Source organism: Pseudophryne corroboree, chromosome 8, assembly GCF_028390025.1.
Source record: "Pseudophryne corroboree isolate aPseCor3 chromosome 8, aPseCor3.hap2, whole genome shotgun sequence".
NCBI classification, from domain to species: Eukaryota; Metazoa; Chordata; class Amphibia; order Anura; family Myobatrachidae; genus Pseudophryne; species Pseudophryne corroboree.
In genome coordinates, this window is record NC_086451.1 from 277,241,005 (window position 1) to 277,267,083 (window position 26,079).

The 26,079-nt window shown below is 44.2% G+C and overlaps 1 protein-coding gene across 4 annotated transcripts in view; it reads right to left on the minus strand.

Moving 5' to 3' along the window:
- Positions 1-26,079, minus strand: part of TENM1 (teneurin transmembrane protein 1) — a 1,080,468-nt gene that overhangs the window by 218,534 nt on the left and 835,855 nt on the right. For all 4 annotated transcript variants that reach the window (XM_063937256.1, XM_063937254.1, XM_063937255.1 and 1 more), the window contains one exon: positions 9,875-10,124. In XM_063937256.1, the coding sequence (XP_063793326.1) occupies positions 9,875-10,124 (250 nt within the window). The remainder of the gene's footprint in view (positions 1-9,874; positions 10,125-26,079) is intronic.

Sequence of the window (26,079 nt, forward strand, 5' to 3'; positions counted from 1 at the left end):
TAAACATGTTAATATCTTAAATGAACCATTCATGCATTGATGGAAAATTGGAAATACTGTATTAAGTTCCGTGTGATGATTATGTTGAATGCTCCAGTTGGAATGTATGGGTTGCTAAGATAGAATGCAAATTCACTGTACAATTCTCAGTTGCCTTCTGTCTGTATCTGCATATATAAATGCAGAATTATTAGTAGTAATTACAGGGAATGAATCAGGATTTTTGCTTTACTTTAACTGGAATTATTAAAAAGACAAAATAACATTGTAAACTGCTAAAAAAAGGGCAGTTTCTAGGCCTTGTGCTGGTCTACAGATTGCAACTCATGTTATATAAATGGGTTGGTATCAGTAGCCAGGCGCTTGGGATGCCAGCAGTCAGAATATCGACAGCGGCATCCCTATGCTCAGGATCCTGACACCTAGTTGGTAAGTAAACTATCGCTAATCCCCAACCTCCTTAACCCTAATCCACTCTACCCACAGCCTTACCCTAACTTCCCCCCGCAGCCTAACCCCAACTTTCCCCGGTGGTGCCTAACCCTACCCACCACTCCCTGCAGCCAAAACCTAACCCTCCCTCAAGCAACTACTGACCAGTGAGCCTTACAGTATATCAGTATTAGGAAACACTCTTAAAAGAAAGAGGGGGAGATTATGTCAAATCCAGCTATTTTCAGGATCCCAAACAGCATGGATTTACTGGGAGGAGATCATGTCAAACAAACCTCATTGACTTTTTTGACCGTTTGAGTAAGTAATAGATAAAGGTGAGTATATATAGTTAATCTATGTTTTAGTAAGGCTTTTGACACTCTCCCACATTGCAGACTGCTAAATAAACTGGAAAACATGGGATTGGATAAGATCTTGGTTTCAGGTTAGAAAACAGAGAGTTGTAGTAGATGGAGTGCACTCACAGGAGGGGAATGTTGCCAGCGGAGTACCCCAGGACTCTGTACTTGGACCAGTACTTTTAAATATTTTTATGGGTGACATTGCAAATGGTATTAAAGGGGGAACATGCCTTGCAGATAACACAAAGGTATGCAGCAGGATAGACTCACCAGGAGAGATAAAACAAATGATTGAGGATCTAGTTAGACTAGAGGAATGGTCAAGATTGTGGCAACTACAATTTAATGCCAAAAAATGCCAAATCATGCACTTGGGTCTCAAAAATCCAGAGACTAAATATAGTATCAATGGCACTATACTGGAAATTACTGAGGAAGAAATGGATCTAGGAGTCACTATTTCAGGTGACTTAAAGGCAGGAAAGCAATGTAACAAAGCAATGAGGAAGACTAGTCAGATTCTTGGCTGCACTGGGAGAGGAATCAGCAGCAGAAAGAAAGAAGTAATAATGCCACTGTATATAGGTCATTGGTATAGCCTCATCTAGAATACTGTATTCAGTTCTGGAGGCCATATCTTCAGAAGGATATTAATACGGTAGAGATTGTACAAAGAAGGGCAATTAAAATGGTACATGGCCTACATCACAAAACATACCAAGAAGACTAAAAAATATCAATATATATAGTTTAGAGTAGAGAACGGAAAGAGAGGACATGACAGAAACTTTCAAATATATCAAGGGTTTTAACAAGTCCAGGAGGGAAGTGTTGTTTAAATGAAAAGAAGTATTAGAACATGAGGACATGCACCGAAACTGGAGGGAGGTAGGTTCAGGGTAAATTTGATGAAAAAAATACTTCTCAGAAAGGCTAGTGGACAAGTGGAATAACATCCCATCAGAGGTGGTAGAGGCTAAGACAGTAAAGCAATTAAAATATGCATGGGATAGACATAAGACTTTCTTTGCAAAGAAATAAGTATCAAATGAGGTTTGGGGTAACAATATGGTAAAAAAAGGGGCAGAATTGATGGGTCAGGTGGTTCTTATGTGCCGTCAAATTCTATGTTTCGATATTTCTCCCTCCCCTGCAGCTTAACCCTAACCCTCCCCTGTGGGGTGACTAACCCTAACCCTCCCTCCCCACAGCCTATCCCTTACCCCCCCCTGCAGTCTAACCCACCCCCTGCAGTCTAATCCTTACCTCCACCACCCTGCAGGCCAACCCTCCCCCTGCAGCCTAAACCTAACCTCCCCCACCCCGTGGCCTACTAGTCCTGAGTCCTACAGGAATTAAGGAATCCGGCGTTTGGGGTTCTGCCGCTGGCATTTTGATCCATGTCGGGATCCCAGCATCAGTATTCCAAGCAGTGTCAGGATTTCAGTGTCTGTATTCCGATTGCTGGGATTCCAAATGCCAGGATCCTGTCCGTATTCCTATAAAAACACCATGATTCTGGGCATAGTGGAGTGGAGACTATGCCCTGTATTGCGCTATCCATGTGCTACAGTAATCTGCTCCACAGGAGATTTCTGTCCTCCCTGAGCTCACCTATACAGCACAAAATGCCTGGGGTGGAGTCCAAAATGATATTTAGTAATGGCATGTGATCCTAGACTTCCATGAGCATGAAATGCAATTGGAGGAGTTGAGTAGATGTGGGCATTTCTTGCTGAATAAATACATACAGCTTTGCGGCGCAGTTTAGTTTAGAAACTCCTTTTTTCCAGTTGCACTACAGAAGAGACCCATATTTCGAGGCACACTTCCAATGTAAAAAGTAAACATAGATTTAAAAACACAAGAATGCTACATTTATATGTTTATATTGCTTATACATATCTATCAAAATAGAAATTAATTATTTTAATATGCGCTACACCTGTATTCTATTATTAAACAGTTCCCCTTATTTTCAATTAAAAAATCCTATTTTGTGTACATATACACACTGTTATATTGAAATTAATTAACTAATAAAGGCTGTGCTATAAAGGAGGAACCCTGGAGACATGGAATCATCCTTGAGAAAGGGCGTTAACGCCCGAAACGTGTTGGAGATTATTGTCTGTGAGACGGAGACCGGAGCCCTGCAGCACTGACGTCAGCGGCAAAGCGCCTGCGAAGTACAGAGCATGGCTGCCGAACACAGGAGAACCAGCCGGAGGAAGATGCTCACACCGCCGGGAGAGCCGGAGGAGAGCACGCACATTGCCGAGAGACAAGGCAAGTAATGTTAGGGATAGTTTACCCTCACCGCATCGGATCAGCTTCATACCATTGCGGCTACCAGAGCCGGCGACACAGGAACTCCTATTAAAATCAATCACGGTCTCCCTCTTACATATATATATATATATATATATATATATATATCCATGTGTTTATAATGGCACTCACTGTCCTGTTCTCAACCACCGGGGTGCCCTCCTTCCATACTATAGCAAATACTGGCTCTCTGGGATGGATTGCTGCTCCTCTCCTCTATGCTTCAAGAACCAGGCGGCACTCCACGGATTTTGGTAAATAAAAAGTGTATTAAAAATGAATCAAGCAATAACAAGCATAGTGGACACCAACGTTTCAACGCCTCCTGGGCGTTTTTTGTCAAGGTGCTACACTGTGTAGTGTTTTTGTTTTACACTACACAGCGTAGCACCTTTACAAAAACGCCCAGGAGGCGTTGAAACGTTGGTGTCCACTATGCTTGTTATTGCTTGATTCATCTTCAATACACTTCTTATTTACCAAAATCCGTGGAGTGCCGCCTGGTTCTTGAAGCATAGAGGAGAGGAGCAGCAATCCATCCCAGAGAGCCAGTATTTGCTATATATATATATATATATATATATACATACACAGTATATAAAAAAGCTATAAACATTATTTTTAACCCATTTTTTATTTTACAGGTAGATGCGCAATAGTAATCTTATTTAAAGTCACATAGCGCTCCTTTCATATATTTCAGATATTTTATATAATAAGAATATTACAGATATCCCCTTTCTCATGATAAATTAAAATCCTAAATGAGCTAAAATGACCAGAAAAATAACAAAAAATAAGAATTTACTTACCGATAATTCTATTTCTCGGAGTCCGTAGTGGATGCTGGGGTTCCTGAAAGGACCATGGGGAATAGCGGCTCCGCAGGAGACTGGGCACAAAAAGTAAAGCTTTAGGATCAGGTGGTGTGCACTGGCTCCTCCCCCTATGACCCTCCTCCAAGCCTCAGTTAGGATACTGTGCCCGGACGAGCGTACACAATAAGGAAGGATTTATGAATCCCGGGTAAGACTCATACCAGCCACACCAATCACACTGTACAACCTGTGATCTGAACCCAGTTAACAGTATGATAACAGCGGAGCCTCTGAAAGATGGCTCACAATAATAACCCGATTTTTGTAACTATGTACAAGTATTGCAGATAATCCGCACTTGGGATGGGCGCCCAGCATCCACTACGGACTCCGAGAAATAGAATTATCGGTAAGTAAATTCTTATTTTCTCTATCGTCCTAGTGGATGCTGGGGTTCCTGAAAGGACCATGGGGATTATACCAAAGCTCCCAAACGGGCGGGAGAGTGCGGATGACTCTGCAGCACCGAATGAGAGAACTCCAGGTCCTCCTTAGCCAGGTTATCAAATTTGTAGGATTTTACAAACGTGTTTGCCCCTGACTAAATAGCCGCTCGGCAAAGTTGTAAAGCCGAGACCCCTCGGGCAGCCGCCCAAGATGAGCCCACCTTCCTTGTGGAATGGGCATTTACATATTTTGGCTGTGGCAGGCCTGCCACAGAATGTGCAAGCTGAATTGTATTACACATCCAACTAGCAAAAGTCTGCTTAGAAGCAAGAGCACCCAGTTTGTTGGGTGCATACAGGATAACAGCAAGTCAGTTTTCCTGACTCCAGCCGTCCTGGAACCTATATTTTCAGGGCCCTGACCATATCTAGCAACTTGGAGTCCTCCAAGTCCCTAGTAGGCGCAAGACACCACAATAAGCTGGTTCAGGTGAAACACTGACACCACCTTAGGGAGAGAACTGGGGACGAGTCCGCAGCTCTGCCCTGTCCGAATGGACAAACAGATATGGGCTTTTTTGAGAAAAAAACCACCAATTTGACACTCGCCTGGTCCAGGCCAGGTCCAAGAGCATGTTCACTTTTCATGTGAGATGCTTCAAATCCACAGATTTGACTGGTTTTAAACCAATGTGTTTTGAGGAATCCCAGAACTACGTTGAGATCCCACAGTGCCACTGGAGGCACAAAAGGGGGTTGTATATGCAATACTCCCTTGACAAACTTCTGGACTTCAGGAACTGAAGCCAATTCTTTCTGGAAGAAAAATCGACAGGGCCGAAATTTGAACCTTAATGGACCCCAATTTGAGGCCCATAGACACTCCTGTTTGCAGGAAATGCAGGAATCGACCGAGTTGAAATTTCTTCGTGGGGCCTTCCTGGCCTCACACCACGCAACATATTTTTGCCACATGTGGTGATAATGTTGTGCGGTCACCTCCTTTCTGGCTTTGACCAGGGTAGGAATGACCTCTTCCTGAATGCCTTTTCCCTTAGGATCCGGCGTTCCACCGCCATGCCGTCAAACGCAGCTGCGGTAAGTCTTGGAACAGACATGGTACTTGCTGAAACAAGTCCCTTCTTAGCGGCAGAGGCCATAAGTCCTCTGTGAGCATCTCTTGAAGTTCCGGGTACCAAGTCCTTCTTGGCCAATCCGGAGCCATGAGTATAGTTCTTACTCCTCTACGTCTTATAATTCTCAGTACCTTAGGTATGAAAAGCAGAGGATGGAACACATACACTGACTGGTACACCCACGGTGTTACCAGAACGTCCACAGCTATTGCCTGAGGGTCTCTTAACCTGGCGCAATACCTGTCCCGTTTTTTGTTCAGACGGGACGCCATCATGTCCACCTTTGGTAATTCCCAACGGTTTACAATCATGTGGAAAACTTCCCCATGAAGTTCCCACTCTGCCGGGTGGAGGTCGTGCCTACTGAGGAAGTCTGCTTCCCAGTTTCCATTCCCGGAATGAAACACTGCTGACAGTGCTATCACATGATTTTCCGCCCAGCGAAAAGTCCTTGCAGTTTTTGCCACTGCCCTCCTGCTTCTTGTGCCGCCCTGTCTATTTACGTGGGCGACTGCCGTGATGTTTTATCCCACTGGATCAATACCGGCTGACCTTGAAGCAGAGGTCTTGCTAAGCTTAGAGCATTATAAATTTACCCTTAGCTATATTTATGTGGAGAAAAGTCTCCAGACTTGATCACACTCCCTGGAAATTTTTTCCTTGTGTGACTGCTCCCCAGCCTCTCGGGCTGGCCTCCGTGGTCACCAACATCCAAAACTGAATGCCGAATCTGCGGCCCTCTAGAAGATGAGCACTCTGTAACCACCACAGGAGAGACACCCTTGTCCTTGGATATAGGGTTATCCGCTGATGCATCTGAAGATGCGATCCGGACCATTTGTCCAGCAGATTCCACTGAAAAGTTCTTGCATGAAATCTGCCGACTGGAATTGCTTCGAAGGAAGTCACCATTTTTTTACCATGGCCCTTGTGCAATGATGCACTGATTTTAGGAGGTTCCTGACTAGCTCGGATAACTCCCTGGCTTTCTCTTCCGGGAGAAACACCTTTTTCTGGACTGTGTCCAGAATCATCCCTAAGCACAGGAGACTTGTTGTCGGGATCAGCTGCGATTTTGGAATATTTAGAATCCACCCCTGCTGTTGTAACAGTATCCGAGATAGTGCTACTCCGACCTCCAACTGTTCCCTGGACTTTGCCCTTATCAGGAGATCGTCCAAGTAAGGGATAATTAAGACGCCTTTTCTTCGAAGAAGAACCATCATTTCGGCCATTACCTTGGTAAAGACCCGGGGTGCCGTGGACAATCCAAACGGCAGCGTCTGAAACTGATAGTTCTGTACCACGAACCTGAGGTACCCTTAGTGATAAGGGCAAATTTGGGACATGGAGGTAAGCATCCCTGATGTCTCGGGACACCATATAGTCCCCTTCTTCCCGGTTCGTTATCACTGCTCTGAGTGACTCCATCTTGATTTGAACCTTTGTAAGTGTTCAAATTTTTTTAGATTTAGAATAGGTCTCACCTAGCCTTCTGGCTTCAGTACCACAATATAGTGTGGAATAATACCCCTTTTCTTGTTGTAGGAGGGGTAATTTAATTATCACCTGCTGGGAATACAGCTCGTGAATTGTTTCCCATACTGCCTCCTTGTCGGAGGGAGACCTTGGTAAAGCAGACTTCAGGAGCCTGCGCAGGGGAAACGTCTCGACATTCCAATCTGTACCCCTGGAATACTACTTGTAGGATCCAGGGGTCCTGTACGGTCTCAGCGTCATGCTGAGAGCTTGTCAGAAGCGGTGGAACGCTTCTGTTCCTGGGAATGGGCTGCCTGCTGCAGTCTTCTTCCCTTTCCTCTATCCCTGGGCAGATATGACTCTTATAGGGACGAAAGGACTGAGGCTGAAAAGACGGTGTCTTTTTCTGCAGAGATGTGACTTAGGGTAAAAAACGGTGGATTTTCCAGCAGTTGCCGTGGCCACCAGGTCCGATGGACCGACCCCAAATAACTCCTCTTCCTTTATACGGCAATACACCTTTGTGCCGTTTGGAATCTGCATCACCTGACCACTGTCGTGTCCATAAACATCTTTTGGCAGATATGGACATCGCACTTACTCTTGATGCCAGAGTGCAAATATCCCTCTGTGCATCTCGCATATATAGAAATGCATCCTTTAAATGCTCTATAGTCAATAAAATACTGTCCCTGTCAAGGGTATCAATATTTTTAGTCAGGGAATCCGACCAAGCCACCCCAGCTCTGCACATCCAGGCTGAGGCGATCGCTGGTCGCAGTATAACACCAGTATGTGTGTATATACTTTTTATGATATTTTCCAGCCTCCTGTCAGCTGGCTCCTTGAGGACGGCCCTATCTATAGACGGTACCGCCACTTGTTCTGATAAGCGTGTGAGCGCCTTATCCACCCTAAGGGGTGTTTCCCAACGCGCCCTAACTTCTGGCGGGAAAGGGTATACCGCCCATATTTTCTATCGGGGGGAACCACGCATCATCACACACTTCATTTAATTTATCTGATTCAGGAAAAACTACGGTAGTTTTTTCACATCCCACATAATACCCTCTTTTGTGGTACTTGTAGTATCAGAAATATGTAACACCTCCTTCATTGCCCTTAACGTGTGGCCCTAATAAGGAATACGTTTGTTTATTCACCGTCGACACTGGATTCAGTGTCCCTGTCTGTGTCTGTGTCGACCGACTAAAGTAAACGGGCGTTTTAAAACCCCTGACGGTGTTTTTGAGACGTCTGGACCGGTACTAATTGTTTGTCGGCCGTCTCATGTCGTCAACCGACCTTGCCGCGTGTTGACATTATCACGTAATTCCCTAAATAAGCCATCCATTCCGGTGTCGACTCCCTAGAGAGTGACATCACCATTACAGGCAATTGCTCCGCCTCCTCACCAACATCGTCCTCATACATGTCGACACACACGTACCGACACACAGCACACACACAGGGAATGCTCTGATAGAGGACAGGACCTACTAGCCCTTTGGAGAGACAGAGGGAGAGTTTGCCAGCACACACCAAAAACGCTATAATTATATAGGGACAACCTTATATAAGTGTTTTCCCTTATAGCATCTTTTTTATATATTTCTAACGCCAAATTAGTGCCCCCCCTCTCTGTTTTAACCCTGTTTCTGTAGTGCAGTGCAGGGGAGAGCCTGGGAGCCTTCCCTCCAGCCTTTCTGTGAGGGAAAATGGCGCTGTGTGCTGAGGAGATAGGCCCCGCCCCTTTTTCGGCGGCCTCGTCTCCCGCTCTTAACGGATTCTGGCAGGGGTTAAATATCTCCATATAGCCCCCGGAGGCTATATGTGAGGTATTTTTAGCCAAAAATAGGTTTTCATTGCCTCCCAGGGCGCCCCCCTTCCAGCGCCCTGCACCCTCAGTGACTGCCGTGTGAAGTGTGCTGAGAGGAAATGGCGCACAGCTGCAGTGCTGTGCGCTACCTTAAGAAGACTGAGGAGTCTTCATGCCGCCGATTCTGGACCTTCTTCTTGTTTCAGCATCTGCAAGGGGGCCGGCGGCGAGGCTCCGGTGACCATCCAGGCTGTACCTGTGATCGTCCCTCTGGAGCTAATGTCCAGTAGCCAAAGAAGCCAATCCATCCTGCACGCAGGTGAGTTCACTTCTTCTCCCCTAAGTCCCTCGTTGCAGTGATCCTGTTGCCAGCAGGACTCACTGTAAAATAAAAAACCTAAGCTAAACTTTTCTAAGCAGCTCTTTAGGAGAGCCACCTAGATTGCACCCTTCTCGGCCGGGCACAAAAATCTAACTGAGGCTTGGAGGAGGGTCATAGGGGGAGGAGCCAGTGCACACCACCTGATCCTAAAGCTTTACTTTTTGTGCCCTGTCTCCTGCGGAGCCGCTATTCCCCATGGTCCTTTCAGGAACCCCAGCATCCACTAGGACGATAGAGAAAAGTTTTATGAAACGTATACTCCTAGCATGCCCCCTCAGTACCCAGGCCCATGGCTGCTCTCGGCATAATTGATCATGGATCTTCTTGATCAAAGAAAAATATACAGTGTAAAGTACATTTCCATTAATTTTTAAATTTCAAACTTCCTTTTTGTTCTACAGAGTAGCAAGACTCTTCTGATATAAGCTAGCGATAGCACAAAAGCAGGTGATTAATTAAGCAAACATTGCTACAGTACTTAAAAAATAGTGTCATTTTACACACATTAATCCTCACATTTGTAATGAGAACTGTGCTGACAGGATCTACTAGAGACAAAATATTTACAATGCGCAAAGAAAAAAAAAACCAATGATTTGTCCTATAAATCCCTTAAACCTATTTATATTTAAGCTCTAAAATATTGATGACATTTAATATCCTTACCTAAGCTCTAAAATGCTGATGACATTTCCATTTGGGTGTATCCGTCTTACAAAGTTGAAATCTCCAATGTAGATACTACCATCAGGTCCAGTTGCCATAGCAACAGGAGCATAGAGTTTGTTGTTAAGCATCGGTCCACTGCAAGTAGAGCAGGAGAGTGTTCTCTGTTGCCCATTGCCCATTAGTGTAGAGATCACTGGGGGCTGCTGAGAAATGAATATATTTTCTCCATCTCCTTTGTGCAATATTCCTAAAAAAAATAAAATGAAAATCAAAGATGCATAGAACAGTATAAACAAAATGTCACAAACGGACTCCTCTTACCCTCCTGAGTCAAAATAAACAGGGAATTGAATGATTGCTGTTTTGTTTGATAAGCTTTACATATACACACATACTGTATGGCATAATTCATTTTTGCACCCAAATGCAATTGCGATTTTCTAGGCTACGTAGGTGCTGATGTTAGCAAGTGATGCTGCTGCCCAGGAATGAAAAGTGATGACCACTGGAGCTATTCGCAATTGTGTACATATTCGCAGCCCATATGCAAAAATGAGGAATATCGGGGCTAAGAGTTGATCTATAGCTACACAGTAGAAGCGACTCAGATACCATGCTTTTGCACATACAAGCTCACAGCCATCATTATTAGATACACGCACGGAAAATGGCCATAACATGCCTGCGTTTTTCCAACCACTCCCCATAAACTCTCCATTAACACTTCCAAATGGTCACTTCCTGTCAATCACTTGACTATGATCGCGGCACATGTGCACTTACAGATAATTGCCCTCCCCACAGCATGATTAGCAGCCATCGCGTGCAAATGCATACGTTCCAACATTTATGCTAGGAGATATGGGCTGTTTTGGCGGTGAAGCTGCACCCAATTTAAAAAAAGGGAGTGGCCTATGGGCAGGAGGCATGGCTTCAAATGAGTGCTGCAATCGTGAGCCACGCCCCCATTTTCTTCACTGAGGGGTCAGGCCCAGTACTCTGTGAGCTGCTGGCATGCCCCCTCTCCCTCTGTCTTTAGTGCTCTGTAACTCGCTACTAAGCAGAGCAGCGAGTTACAGGAGCCTCCCAACTGCCCCCCCCCCCCCCCCCTTCCACCACAGGATACTGCAGCCCGCTGGTGGGACAGCAGGACAGTTCCAAAAAACATGAATTAAGCCCATAGACAATGCATACAGTAGCTGTACTATTTTCAAGATATCATATATATTGAAATATTAATCTTAAATGCAAACACTCATACCATTTACAGAACCTGCTATATACAGTCATATAAATGTGTATGTGAGGAGATCCCCATGATACACATGGTCAAAAATGTGTATGACAAACTGGACAGAGGGCCTAATTCAGAATTGATCACAGCAGCAAATTCGTTAGCAGTTGGGCAAAACCATGTGCACTGCGGGAAAGGGAAGGGGGGGGGGCAGATATAACATGTGCAGAGAGAGTTAGATTTGGGTGGGGAGTGTCCAAACTGAATTCTAAATTGCAGTGTAAAAATAAAGCAGCCAGTATTTACCCTGCACAGAAACAAAATAACCCACCCAAATCTTACTCTTTCTGCAAATGTTATATCTGCCTCCCCTGCAGTGCACATGGTTTTGCCTAACTGCTAACAAATTTGCTGCTATGATCAATTGTGAATTACCCCCAATGTCTGGCTGTTTGGCTCCAAGGCTGAGTGAATGGATCACTTCCAACTTTACTGTGACCTGCTATTGTCAGTATCTATATTCAGTGAACAGGCTGGAAACAATTGAGTCTTGTGTTCAGTTTCTGATCCAGGGTTCTTCCTGCATAATGTTTGCATGTTCTTTCCTGTGTTTGTGACTTTGTGTGGGTTCTTCTGGTTATGGTTTCCTACCACAGACCTAAGTTCTTTGGCTTCTGAAGACATTAACCCTGTTTTGTTTGCATGTTGTGGTAGGGAATTAAACTAAGCTCCACTGCATTGTGGACATACATGCATTAATAATCATTTCTGGTTGTACAGCACTGCATAATATTAGTGCTGTATGAATAAAGAATAATTAAAAATAATAAGTACCTACAGCTGATAATTATAGATGTGCAAGTGAAACAAAGCACATAGCTTCTCATGCTGTACATGTTTGTTTTATGAAATCTGACAATTAGGTTAAGGATAACAGTTTTTAATAATGGAATGCTACAAATTGCACATATTGGACCTCATTCAGAGTTGGGTGTAAGTTCATGTTGCACCTTTCTTTCCTTGCAACTTTTTGTTTATTGTGAATGTGCACCTTTTCGTAATGTGCCTCTTTTGCCCTGGCAACTGGATTGCATTTTGTACTTGTGCTCTCAGTGCCGAAGGGTCTGGGCTGGTGATTGGAAGGTGTGTGTAAATGTAGCCAAAGTACAGCAAAGACATGTCAACTAAAAAGCATGCCAAGATGGGGTACCAAAATTTGCCTGTTTAGAGGGGGAAGACTTGCAGGTACTTGACCTCTTGTGCAGGTTGCGATTTGATGATGATGATGATGGCTGCTGACTGCAGCTGATTTACTAAATATGCAAATATATTGTTGTGGCTGCTATTTCATAACAACAACAATCATACTACTACTACTACTACTACTACTACTACTACTACTACTACTAATATAAATAATAATAATATTTTTTATTTATATAATGCTCTCTCTTTAGTAGGACTGAAGCAGTTTAACAGATAGAATGAACATAGGACCTAATTTAGGTTGGATCGCACTGTGCGATCCAACCATAATTTTTGAGAAAAAGATGCGGGCTCATGTGCCCGCATTTTCTGCGGGGGTGGCCAGAAAATGCGATCCCCTCTGCCTGTCAATCAGGCAGAGGCGGTTACGGGGCACGCGCGGGGTGGGGGAGAGGGGGGCGGTCAACGCTCCGTTTCCAGGGAGGAGACGGAGCATTGCTGGGGCGGAGCGGCGCTAATGGGGGGCAGAGGCGGCCGAATGGGGGCATGATGACAGCGGCTGCGTGACATCACACGCATCCGCCGTGATCAAGAACATGGCGTGGGACTCCTGCGGGTGCAGCTAAGCTGCGCTGGCGGCAACTGTCCTTTCTGCCATGCATTCACAATTTCTGATTGTTCAATGAGGTGAGGCTCCGGTCAGCATGCTGGGCGGCCTTGCCCAGTAATGGGCAGCCCCCAGCATACGATCCAAAGTATTGCAAATTCTGTCCCCTTGCATGGCGAGCAAGCTTCGGGCAAGGTGCAGGTTACCATTCCAATCGTAGTCCACGTGGATCGTTAAGTATTAAATAATCCCAAAAATTATTTTTTTTTAAAAACTCATGTCGACCTTTTGACCTGTCGATCTAGTACATGTCAACCTAATGGCCATGTCGACCTATTGACCATGTCGACCTAATGCATGTCGATCTTCAGTGGTCGACCTAATGACTTTTAACCTAAGATGTGTCGACCTAACGAACGTATCCCATGGCTAAAAGCTCAACCCCCAGATGAATTATGGGAGATTCTAGGTACTACTAAAAGTACTTCATCTACAGACCACAGTTATCGAGAAGGGCAATATGGAATCAGAAGCTGCTTCTGTTACCTTGGGCCCTGGTCCTGTAGTGCTTTGAAAGTCAGTAAGCCAATCTTGAAGACAATTCGCCATTTTACAGGCAGCCAGAGGAGGGAGTAGAGAATGGGTATTATGTGGCTAGAAATGGGTTAGTTGGTTAACAGCCTGTCAGCTGCATTTTGTACCAGCTGTAAGTGGTGCAATTCTTTTGCTGGCAGACCAAGGTAAAGGACATTGCAGTAGTCTAATCAAGATTATACAAATGCATATATGACTTTTGGCTGATCTTCATAGGGTATTGAGTGCTTGATTCTGCTATGTTCATTAGGTGGAAGAATGAGGATTTGTTTGTGGCTGATAACTGATGTTTAAATGTCAAGCCTTCATCCAGGAAAATGCCAAGATTCTGCACATGATCAATATTTTGTAATACCTTCAAGTGAAAGTCCAGTTTGTTGGCTATACTGCGTTCTTGTCCTTTGATGTTGAGGGCCTATCAAAAGCCAGCTGTCACTCATCCACTTCTAGAGCTTTGTTAGACAGCCAGTTAGGGTTGTTATTGGATTCTTAGTTCCCGGAGCAAAGGTCAGGTACTGTTGTGTAGCATCTGCATATCAGTGGTAAACAAGGCCATAGTGCCTGATTATTTCACACAGTGGTAGATTATATACTGCAAAAAGCATGGGGGATAGTATAGAACCTTGGGGGTAATTCCGAGTTGATCGCTCGCTAGCAGTTTTTATCAGCCGTGCAAACGCATAGTCGCCGCCCACGGGGAGTGTATTTTCGCTTTGCAGGAGTGTGAATGCCTGTGCAGCAGACCACCTGCAAACACATTTTGTGCAAAACAAGACCATCCCTGTAGTTACCTATCCTGTGCGATGATTGCTGCGACGAGTGATGCGGTAATGACATCAGATACCAGCCCAGCAAATGCCCGGCCACACCTGCGTTTTTCCAAACACTCCCAGAAAACGGTCAGTTGCCACCCAAAAACTCCCACTTCCGGTCAATCTCCTTGTGTTCGGCTGTGCGATTGGAATCGTTGCTAGAACCAGTGCAAAACCACAAAGGACTTCGTACCCGTACAACACGCGTGCACATTGCGGAGCATATGCATGCGCAGATTAGCCATTTTTTTCACTGATCGCTATGCAGCAAAAAACGGCAGCTAGCGATCAACTCGGAATGACCCCCCTTGTGGGACACTACATGGCAGTGGTGATGATAAGTATACTCCAGATGAAACTCTCGGTAATTTGCCATTGAGAAATTATTTGAACCAGCTAAGGACTGTGCCATCTTGTCCACAGAAATTTTTCAGGTGCTCAATCAGAATCTTATGGTCCATGGTATCAAATGCTGCAGAGAAATCCAGAAGGATTAAGATTGAAAGTCATCTCTGTCTTTTGCCATCAGAAGATCATTTAACAGACATACAAGGGCTGTTTCAGTGCTATGTCTTCTCTTGAATCCTGATTGGAATGGATCATACATATCTTGGATTGTCAGGTGGGTTTCTAGTTGATTTGCAACCACTTTCTCAATAACCTTTCTTAGAAAAGGAATGTTTGATACCGGTTTGTCGTTGGTCATGCAGTCAAGATCTAAATTAGTTTTTTTAAGATGAGGTCTAACAAATGCTTCCTTTAGTGGTTCAGTAAAAATGCCTGTTTGCAAAGAGCATTTAACTATTTTTGAAAATACAGGACCAATTACTGTATGTCCATAAACCCTATTAGAAGCTTTGTTGAGGCAGGGCTCAGATCACAGGTAGTGGGAAGCAACATGTGGGCAATATCAGCAATGTCTTTTACATCACTTCATAATAGAATTACACTGTACAGAACACTATTTTTTAAAATTAAATCTGATTACTTCTCTGTTTCCAAAGGGAAAAGCTACTGGTATGTCCATTAGTGTACTGGATCCACAGCACTTCTATTGTTATATCATATTGTCTTGTTAGTGATCTTATGTGACAAGTTAAGAGCTCTGCACTCTGCTAGCTAAGTCTACTCTATTCTGTGCAGATGTGCATTTGTTTGCCTTATACTTATCTGCTTTGGGCTCGGTGTCTCGCTTCACTCGCCACAGGTTACTATTCCAAATAGTTTGTGACATGGACCCAGGGGTTTATGGGAAAGGTCCTCTCTACAAAGGGAAACTTGTGACATGGACCCAGGGGTTTATGGGAAAGGTCCTCTCCACAAAGGGAAACTAGATGCTACCGGACCTTTCCCATAAACCCCTGGGTCCATGTCACAAACTATTTGTAATAGTAACCTGTGGCGAGCGAAGCGAGACACCGAGCCCGAAGTGTGGCGAGCGAAGAGAGCCCGAAGCAGCTAAATATAGGCAAACAAATGCACATCTGCACAGAATAGAGTAGACTTAGCAAGCAGAGTGCAGAGAGTCCAATGGTGCATAGAAAAAAAAATAACCTCAAACGAACGGAGAGAACATTTAGGTGCTGTAAGGGTGGAGGTTCTCTCCTGCCCACTCGTTATGTCAATTCCAGGTCCTGATCACGAAGGGAGCATAGACACAACCCTTTTGCCTTGTGACAGGTGAAAGGGTACAACCCTCCATTTTATTCTCTAGTCAGTTAAGCTGTCTATTAGATGCTGACAGGCTGTGTTAAGTATGCTGTTCCTTTCAAGTTTTAAAACTTCTTAACGTTTATACATCTCTTAAACTGAATATTGTTATCACATGTACATCGATCTAACCTGGAGAATTACAGCTATATTATATGGACAATCATCCCAGTCTGTATGAATAAAAGGTGAAACTTCCAGAAGGACCCTTACGTGTAATGAGGGTCAGAATAGTAAGAAATAGTAAGAAGATACGCTTTCTGCGGGCTCAAGCTTTACAGAATTACAGCCAGGCTGGTGAAATCTCCATCTCACCCATTACAGATCCACGATCCGGTGTCTATGTCCATACAGCCAGAACTTTCCATAAGTTTGCTCCGGACTCATCGTCATGTGTAGTTAATCTCGGATACAAGGCGTGTTGTTGCAGTTTCACCATACAGAACTCAAGTAAGTGTGAGCAGCACACAGCGTATACTGATAATCAGCATTCATAAACCTGCAAACACCACATCATGGCAGACTATAACGCTAATGTAGATACTGCTGAAAATGCAGATGATGAAATCGCATCACAGCCCCAGCATGCCCAAGATGACACTAAACCATTATGTACAGTTAAGCTATCTCAAAAGGCCAGGGACAAATACATCAGTGAGAGAGATGTATACCAAGAAAGACTTGAAAAAGCCTGGGATAGAACTGAAACTGATTTGCTTAAAGTATCAAATGCAAGCTTTGTTCAGGAACATATTCAAAATGCTTTGGATCAACTCAGGTTCAGTTATGTGAACTATAGATTGCAGTCATAGACATTTTTACCTAAAGCAAATGTGGAAGAAAGCTTGGAAGAACGTGACATACGGAGAGATATTGATAAGAGAGTCTCATATGTAATGCAGTCACAGAGACTGAAACTAGATTAGACATTTTAAGGGAGGTTCAGTCCCAACGCTCTAGTACATCCAGCCATTATTAAAAAATGTTTAGATCATTTCATTCCGGCATGTCCACAATGAGCGCTGTCACCATAAAAGCATGTGCAGACGCCAATGCTGCAAAAGCTTGAGCCTCTTATGGAAAAATGGAGATTGCATTAAAATGATAAAAAGCGCATCTGGAAGCCAGTTTAGATGCACTGCATCAAGAGAAAGAAGCAGCTGCTGCTGTGGCACAGGCAGAGGCCCTTGAAGCAGCCATAGAACAAGGTAGAAGAGAGGATCTAAGTAACAAAATTATCTCAAAAGACACTGAAAAACGCACCAGAGAATATGCATTTTACTGTAATGTGAATAAAATTTGTGGTTTTGACAATTTTTTGTTCTGTATAGATAATGAAGCCTTAACTTCTGCCCTATTCCAGCCACACCTGTTCCTGTTATTTATTTGCTGATTAAGGGAAGTGTGTTTGAATTTATCTCTGAATAAGATCCATTATCTGCACTACCTTTTGTTTAAATTCACTATTTAATTATATAATGTTTTATATAATAAAAATATGCCATGCAACACAAGCAGAGAGGCTAATCCCTGGCCTTTTTTTCAATCCCACATATCAGGATTGAAAAAAGGTCAATCCCAGTATTCCCAGGACACCCGGGATTGGGTTGAAGACCCGCCCAGCCCACACAAATAGCTTTGTGGGTGGGAGCCATGCCAGTGGGCTGCGAGGTGAGGTCAGGCTGGTGTAGATTCACCATCATGGGTGGGAGGGCTGCAAGCAGTGAGGTGCAGTCCGGGTGGCACAGGCGGCTGGTGTCAGACTGCACAGCATGACCTCTGGCATCATGTCATGCTGCGCAGTACACACTGCCGGGGGAAAGGAGTGCCAGGGGGAGGAGGACGCTCAACACTGCCCGGCATACAAGAAAAATGGGGCAGATAAATCCTGCAATCCCCGGGATTGGAGCTTCCAATCCCGGGATTGAATCCTGCCTCCATAAACACAACCATGTTAGGTCTATTTCATGAGTAGAAAACCATTGGTTCGTAGAATTATGCAGAAGAAAAGAAGCAAAAGTAACTGTCCAGTATGCAAGAATGTCAGCTCTTGTGCTAAATAACTAAGCAGTAACAAAAGTAACTAAGTAAACTATGCTGAATTTAAAGTGGGAACTATAAGTACAGTCAGTGGTGCAAGTAGAAAAAATGTCTTATGGGGGATGGCCAATGAAAATGGGGGCGTGATACACATATGGGGAGGGGCAGTTACACATATGACCCCAATAGTGCCAGATACACGTTTCCCCATAGTGCCAGATATACATTGCCCCACAATGCCAGATATACATTGCCCCACAGTGCCAGATACATTGTCTCACTGTGCCAGATACACAAATGCCCCCAGAGTGCCAGATATATATTGCCTCACAGTGCCAGATACACATTGCCCCACAGTGCCAGATAAACAAATGCCCCCAGAGTGCCAGATATACATTGCCTCACAGTGCCAAATACACATTGCCCAACAGTGCCAGATACACAAATGCCCCCACTGTGTCAGATATACATTGCCCCCACAGTGCCAGATATGTCTCCAGTGCCAGATACAGAAATGCCCCCAGTGCAAGATACATATGTCCCCCCAGTGCCAGATATGCCTTCAGTGTCAGATATGCCCCAGTGCCAGATACACATGTCCACGCAGTGCCATATATGGCCACAGTGTCAGATACACATGTCCCCGCAGTGCCAGATATGCCCCCAGTGCCAGATACACATGTCCCCGCAGTGCCAGATATACCCCCAGTGCCAGGCACACATGTCCCCCCAGTGCCAGATATGCCCACAGTGCCAGATATCCCCCAGTGCCAGATACACATCCCCCCAGTGCCAGATATGCCCTCAGTGCCAGATACACATGTCCCCCCAGTGGCAGATATGCCCCCAGTGCCAGATACACATGTCCCCCCAGTGCCAGCTATGCCCCCAGTGCCAGAAACACATGTCCCCCAGTTCCAGATATGCCCCAAGTGCCAGATACACATGTCCCCCCAGTGCCAGGTACACATGTCCCCCCAGTGCCAGATATGCTCCAATTGCTAGTTACACATGTCCCCCCAGTGCCAGATACTGATTGGGTCACGGGCGGCGTTGAATTGAATGAAGACACCCGCACCCGCAGGAGACTGAGGGGAAGGAGAGGCGCAGGCTGCGCTCTCCTCCCCTCACATCAGCGGCGGGGACCATTGGTGAGCAGCAGAGGGAGGGAGGGACGAGGAGCGGCGGCCCGTCGGAGTGGGTACGGCGTACCCACGGCTAAATTCTTAAGGGTACGCCGTACCCACCCGTACCCGCATACTTGCACCGCTGAGTACAGTATTATTTCATTTAATTTTATAGCAAGAGATGGCTTAGTGCCCATTTATGTCAACACTAGTTTGAAAACTAGTTATCTTTGTATCAGCATTGCACGTAATATACTTAAGGTGGGTACACAGTAGTACATATATCTGCAGATCAATTGATCTGCAGATATATCTATGTACGGATCGGGCAGTGTGCTGTGCATACACACTGCCCGATCTGTTGGGGGACTGACGTCATGAACTGGGCGGGCGGACGGGCGCCCGCCCAGTTCACCTGTCAATCACCACCGGCCGCCGCAGCATGTGTACGGGCGGTCGGACGACCGCCCCATACACACACAGCGTCGCGCCAATATATCGTTAGATATATTGGCCGTCGGCTGTGCTGCGCAGCCGACGCGATACGTCTGTGAACGACGGAGTTCACAGACGTATCGCCCGTACACACTGGCCGACGGTCCCGCGATGTATCGGCCGTTCAAGAGAACGGCCGATATATCGACCAGTGTGTACGGGCCTTTAGTCAGCAAATAGGTATCCCTCTTTGTGCAGGGACATGTATTTGCTGATTCACCCATAGGAGCATAAGGCAAAAGAGACTGAGCTAAACTCCAAGAGGTTGACCAAAGAATTTCAAGGGTAGGAGTCATTCAGAGAATACACCCACACAACTAACCGGGCAAACAAGGGGTTACACGATAAATGTTAATCTTCTATGACCTTTTAGTTATTCTTGGTTATGTAAATTGTAAATTGAAAATTTTAGTTAATCAGATGACTGTTAAAGTGTCCATTTTGTCCTGTTAGCTGGAAGAGCCACTGACATAAACCATCTAAACTGCATACAAGACATAGAGAGCACTTATTCAGTTCTCTTTCACAGTACAGAAAAGAGAGTTAGAATTACTCAAACTTGCAGAGAAAGTTGAACTTTGCTTTGAGTCCTGTTATTATTTTACCATTACATAAAATACAGCTCGGGAAGTAACAGTCACCTCATTGTGTTGTGATGGGGTTTGAATTCTGTGCAGCAATGTTGACGAGGATGGTCAAGTCAAAAAAGTACTGGAGAAACATGTTAATTTGTACAGCCAAATGCAGTATGTGGCGAATATTCTGCATATCAAGCTTTGGAAACTTTTCATTTCCAAATGCATTTCACCTTCATTTTGGTATTAAACAGGCCTGCAATTAAAAAATGTCTTAAAAAATAGCTGATTGAAATAGGTTTTCGGTGCTATTTTCAGAAAATATACAAAAAAGTTCCATCATGTACCATTTTTCCGCAGACTCAAATTTTCATTTTTTATATCTCCAGAATTACTGTATTGAGCTTTAATACAAAAATGTAATTCTAGTGCTTCGAGAATTTTTTTTTTTACTATCATTTGATCAAGTTTGAAGAAGCAGCATTCTAAGAACAAAGATGGGTAATAGGGGGAGTGGTGTGGTTGGCTATTCAGTCTACAAGAGAAAAAGTACCTACAGGAGAATTAACCCCTTCAGTGGTGACTTTTTAACCCCTTCAGGGTTGGTTTTTATTTTTTCTTACCTGCGCATTGCCAGGGGTTTCATGCGCATTGCCAGGGGTTTCAAGCGCTGTGTCGTGTTTTTTTACCAGGGGTTTTAATGTTTTGGGATCCATACTCGTTACCTTGGGGAATGCTCGTTGCATAGGGGTAGCTAGGGATGGCCATCGACCATCAATGATTCAAAATCATTGATGGTCTATGACCGATGTCAAATACCTTTACCATCGATGGGGAAGGATTAGATAGTTTTACTCCGACGATGGTTCAGTGCTACCAAATTGTTATTTTGATTTTTTTTCTCAAGGTGTCAGGGTGTGGAGCTTAGCCCTGTCCCCTGACACCCACTAAGCCACACCCCCAGGCTCTGATTGGCCTGCATTTGTACAGTAATGCAGGGATGACCATCAATTGGTAAAACCATTGATGGATCCATTCCAGATGGTTTTACACCATCAAGGTTTCCATCAATGGTGCCATTGATGGTGCCATTGATGGATAACCCACCGATGACCATCCCTAGGGGTAGCATTTGCTGGTGGGCACTAGCCCGTGAGCACTAAAATCCTCTCCCCCCTCCCATCCTCCCTTGTACTCTGCTCGGCTGGCGGAGTTTTGCAGAATGACGCAATTGCATCATGACGTCACAATGTGATCGATTCATGCCCCGATCGTGTCATTCTGCAAAAGTCTACTAGTCAAGCGGAGTGTGCGAGGAGGAGGGAGGGGAAGCAGTGGCATGCCCCAGAAAATTTCCAGGTTTGCCAGTCTGCGCAGCGCAGCTGGCCCCAAAAATGTTCCGGACATACCACTGAAGGGGTTAAAGGGAAAAGGAAAAGGCAGTATGACTTAAACGTGCATAAAACTATTTTTATGGTTTTTTTTTTACGACATCAGAATGGTTTTCTATAAATACATTTGTGCATAAACCTATTTTTAAAGTTTTTTTACAAATAAATACGTTTCAACCAGAATACGTATTATTATGTTATTTCTCCATATTTTAGCCTTCACTTTGTGAGAAAACCTTATGTGATATAGCAGTTTGGTGCTCATATTTGAAATCAGCATGCCAAAAACCGTAAGAATCAGTCATCACTTTGCAGATAATGACCCTGATTTTGTAGGCCTGTGTATTAGAATGTCTGGTATTTGTTAGAGATGAGCGGGTTCGGTTCCTCGGAATCCGAACCCCCCCGAACTTCACGCTTTTTACACGGGTCCGAGGCAGACTCGGATCTTCCCGCCTTGCTCGGCTAACCCGAGCGCGCCCGAACGTCATCATCCCGCTGTCGGATTCTCGCGAGGCTCGTATTCTATCGCGAGACTCGGATTCTATATAAGGAGCCGCGCGTCGCCGCCATTTTCACACGTGCATTGAGATTGATAGGGAGAGGACGTGGCTGGTGTCCTCTCCGTTTAGATAGAGAGTGAGACACTTGATTTACTGGAGCATTCGGAGTACTCAGAGAGTGCAGAGTTTTGCTGATAGTTATACTAGTGGTGACCACCAGTTTTATTTAAATATTTAATATAATCCGTTCTCTGCCTGAAAAAAAATGATACACAGTCACATACCATATCTGTGCTCAGCCTCAGTGTGCTGCATGATAATATCATCTATGTATATCTGACTGTGCTGAGTAGTGCTCACTGCTCACACAGCTTAATTGTGGGGGAGACTGGGGAGCAGTTATAGCAGGAGTACATATTTAACAGTGCACACTTTTGCTGCCAGAGTGCCAGTGTGACTGACCAGCAGTGACCACCAGTATATTGTCTGCCTGAAAAAGTTAAACACTCGTGTGGTGTTTTTTTTTTTATTCTATATATAAACGCATTCTGCTGACAGTGTCCAGCAGGTCCGTCATTCATTATATTTCTATCTTCTTCATACTAGTAGTTTAGGAGTCTGCAGTGCTGACAGTGTCCAGCAGGTCCGTCATTATACAATATATATACCTGTCCTGCAGTAGTGATATATATATATTTTTTATATCATTATCATCCAGTCTATACTAGCAGACGCAGTACGGTAGTCCACGGCTGTAGCTACCTCTGTGTCAGCAGTCGCTCGTCCATAATTGTATACCTACCTGTGGTGTTTTTTTTTTTTCTATCTTCTTCATACTAGTAGTTTAGGAGTCTGCAGTGCTGACAGTGTCCAGCAGGTCCGTCATTATACAATATATACCTGTCCTGCAGTAGTGATATATATATATTTTTTATATCACTATCATCCAGTCTATACTAGCAGACGCAGTACGGTAGTCCACGGCTGTAGCTACCTCTGTGTCGGCAGTCGCTCGTCCATAATTGTATACCTACCTGTGGTGGGTTTTTTTTTTCTATCTTCTTCATACTAGTAGTTTAGGAGTCTGCAGTGCTGACAGTGTCCAGCAGGTCCGTCATTATACAATATATACCTGTCCTGCAGTAGTGATATATATATATTTTTTATATCATTATCATCCAGTCTATACTAGCAGACGCAGTACGGTAGTCCACGGCTGTAGCTACCTCTGTGTCGGCAGTCGCTCGTCCATAATTGTATACCTACCTGTGGTGGTTTTTTTTTTTCTATCTTCTTCATACTAGTAGTTTAGGAGTCTGCAGTGCTGACAGTGTCCAGCAGGTCCGTCATTATACAATATATACCTGTCCTGCAGTAGTGATATATATATATATTTTTTATATCATTATCATCCAGTCTATACTAGCAGACGCAGTACGGTAGTCCACGGCTGTAGCTACCTCTGTGTCGGCAGTCGCTCGTCCATAATTGTATACCTACAGTACCTGTGGTGGTTTTTTTTTTCTATCTTCTTCATACTAGTAGTTTAGGAGTCTGCAGTGCTGACAGTGTCCAGCAGGTCCGTCATTATACAATATATACCTGTCCTGCAGTAGTGATATATATATATTTTTTATATCATTATCATCCAGTCTATACTAGCAGACGCAGTACGGTAGTCCACGGCTGTAGCTACCTCTGTGTCGGCAGTCGCTCGTCCATAATTGTATACCTACCTGTGGTGGTTTTTTTTTTTCTATCTTCTTCATACTAGTAGTTTAGGAGTCTGCAATGCTGACAGTGTCCAGCAGGTCCGTCATTATACAATATATACCTGTCCTGCAGTAGTGATATATATATATTTTTTATATCATTATCATCCAGTCTATACTAGCAGACGCAGTACGGTAGTCCACGGCTGTAGCTACCTCTGTGTCGGCAGTCGCTCGTCCATAATTGTATACCTACCTGTTGTGGTTTTTTTTTTTCTATCTTCTTCATACTAGTAGTTTAGGAGTCTGCAGTGCTGACAGTGTCCAGCAGGTCCGTCATTATACAATATATACCTGTCCTGCAGTAGTGATATATATATATTTTTTATATCATTATCATCCAGTCTATACTAGCAGACGCAGTACGGTAGTCTACGGCTGTAGCTACCTCTGTGTCGGCAGTCGCTCGTCCATAATTGTATACCTACCTGTGGTGGGTTTTTTTTTTCTATCTTCTTCATACTAGTAGTTTAGGAGTCTGCAGTGCTGACAGTGTCCAGCAGGTCCGTCATTATACAATATATACCTGTCCTGCAGTAGTGATATATATATATATTTTTTATATCATTATCATCCAGTCTATACTAGCAGACGCAGTACGGTAGTCCACGGCTGTAGCTACCTCTGTGTCGGCAGTCGCTCGTCCATAATTGTATACCTACAGTACCTGTGGTGGGTTTTTTTTTCTATCTTCTTCATACTAGTAGTTTAGGAGTCTGCAGTGCTGACAGTGTCCAGCAGGTCCGTCATTATACAATATATACCTGTCCTGCAGTAGTGATATATATATATTTTTTATATCATTATCATCCAGTCTATACTAGCAGACGCAGTACGGTAGTCCACGGCTGTAGCTACCTCTGTGTCGGCAGTCGCTCGTCCATAATTGTATACCTACCTGTGGTGGTTTTTTTTTTTTCTATCTTCTTCATACTAGTAGTTTAGGAGTCTGCAATGCTGACAGTGTCCAGCAGGTCCGTCATTATACAATATATACCTGTCCTGCAGTAGTGATATATATATATTTTTTATATCATTATCATCCAGTCTATACTAGCAGACGCAGTACGGTAGTCCACGGCTGTAGCTACCTCTGTGTCGGCAGTCGCTCGTCCATAATTGTATACCTACCTGTGGTGGTTTTTTTTTTTCTATCTTCTTCATACTAGTAGTTTAGGAGTCTGCAGTGCTGACAGTGTCCAGCAGGTCCGTCATTATACAATATATACCTGTCCTGCAGTAGTGATATATATATATTTTTTATATCATTATCATCCAGTCTATACTAGCAGACGCAGTACGGTAGTCCACGGCTGTAGCTACCTCTGTGTCGGCAGTCGCTCGTCCATAATTGTATACCTACCTGTGGTGGTTTTTTTTTTTCTATCTTCTTCATACTAGTAGTTTAGGAGTCTGCAGTGCTGACAGTGTCCAGCAGGTCCGTCATTATACAATATATACCTGTCCTGCAGTAGTGATATATATATATTTTTTATATCATTATCATCCAGTCTATACTAGCAGACGCAGTACGGTAGTCTACGGCTGTAGCTACCTCTGTGTCGGCAGTCGCTCGTCCATAATTGTATACCTACCTGTGGTGGGTTTTTTTTTTCTATCTTCTTCATACTAGTAGTTTAGGAGTCTGCAGTGCTGACAGTGTCCAGCAGGTCCGTCATTATACAATATATACCTGTCCTGCAGTAGTGATATATATATATTTTTTATATCATTATCATCCAGTCTATACTAGCAGACGCAGTACGGTAGTCCACGGCTGTAGCTACCTCTGTGTCGGCAGTCGCTCGTCATCCATAAGTATACTAGTATCCATCCATCTCCATTGTTTACCTGAGGTGCCTTTTAGTTGTGCCTATTAAAATATGGAGAACAAAAATGTTGAGGTTCCAAAAATAGGGAAAGATCAAGATCCACTTCCACCTCGTGCTGAAGCTGCTGCCACTAGTCATGGCCGAGACGATGAAATGCCATCAACGTCGTCTGCCAAGGCCGATGCCCAATGTCATAGTACAGAGCATGTAAAATCCAAAACACCAAATATCAGTAAAAAAAGGACTCAAAAATCTAAAATAAAATCGTCGGAGGAGAAGCGTAAACTTGCCAATATGCCATTTA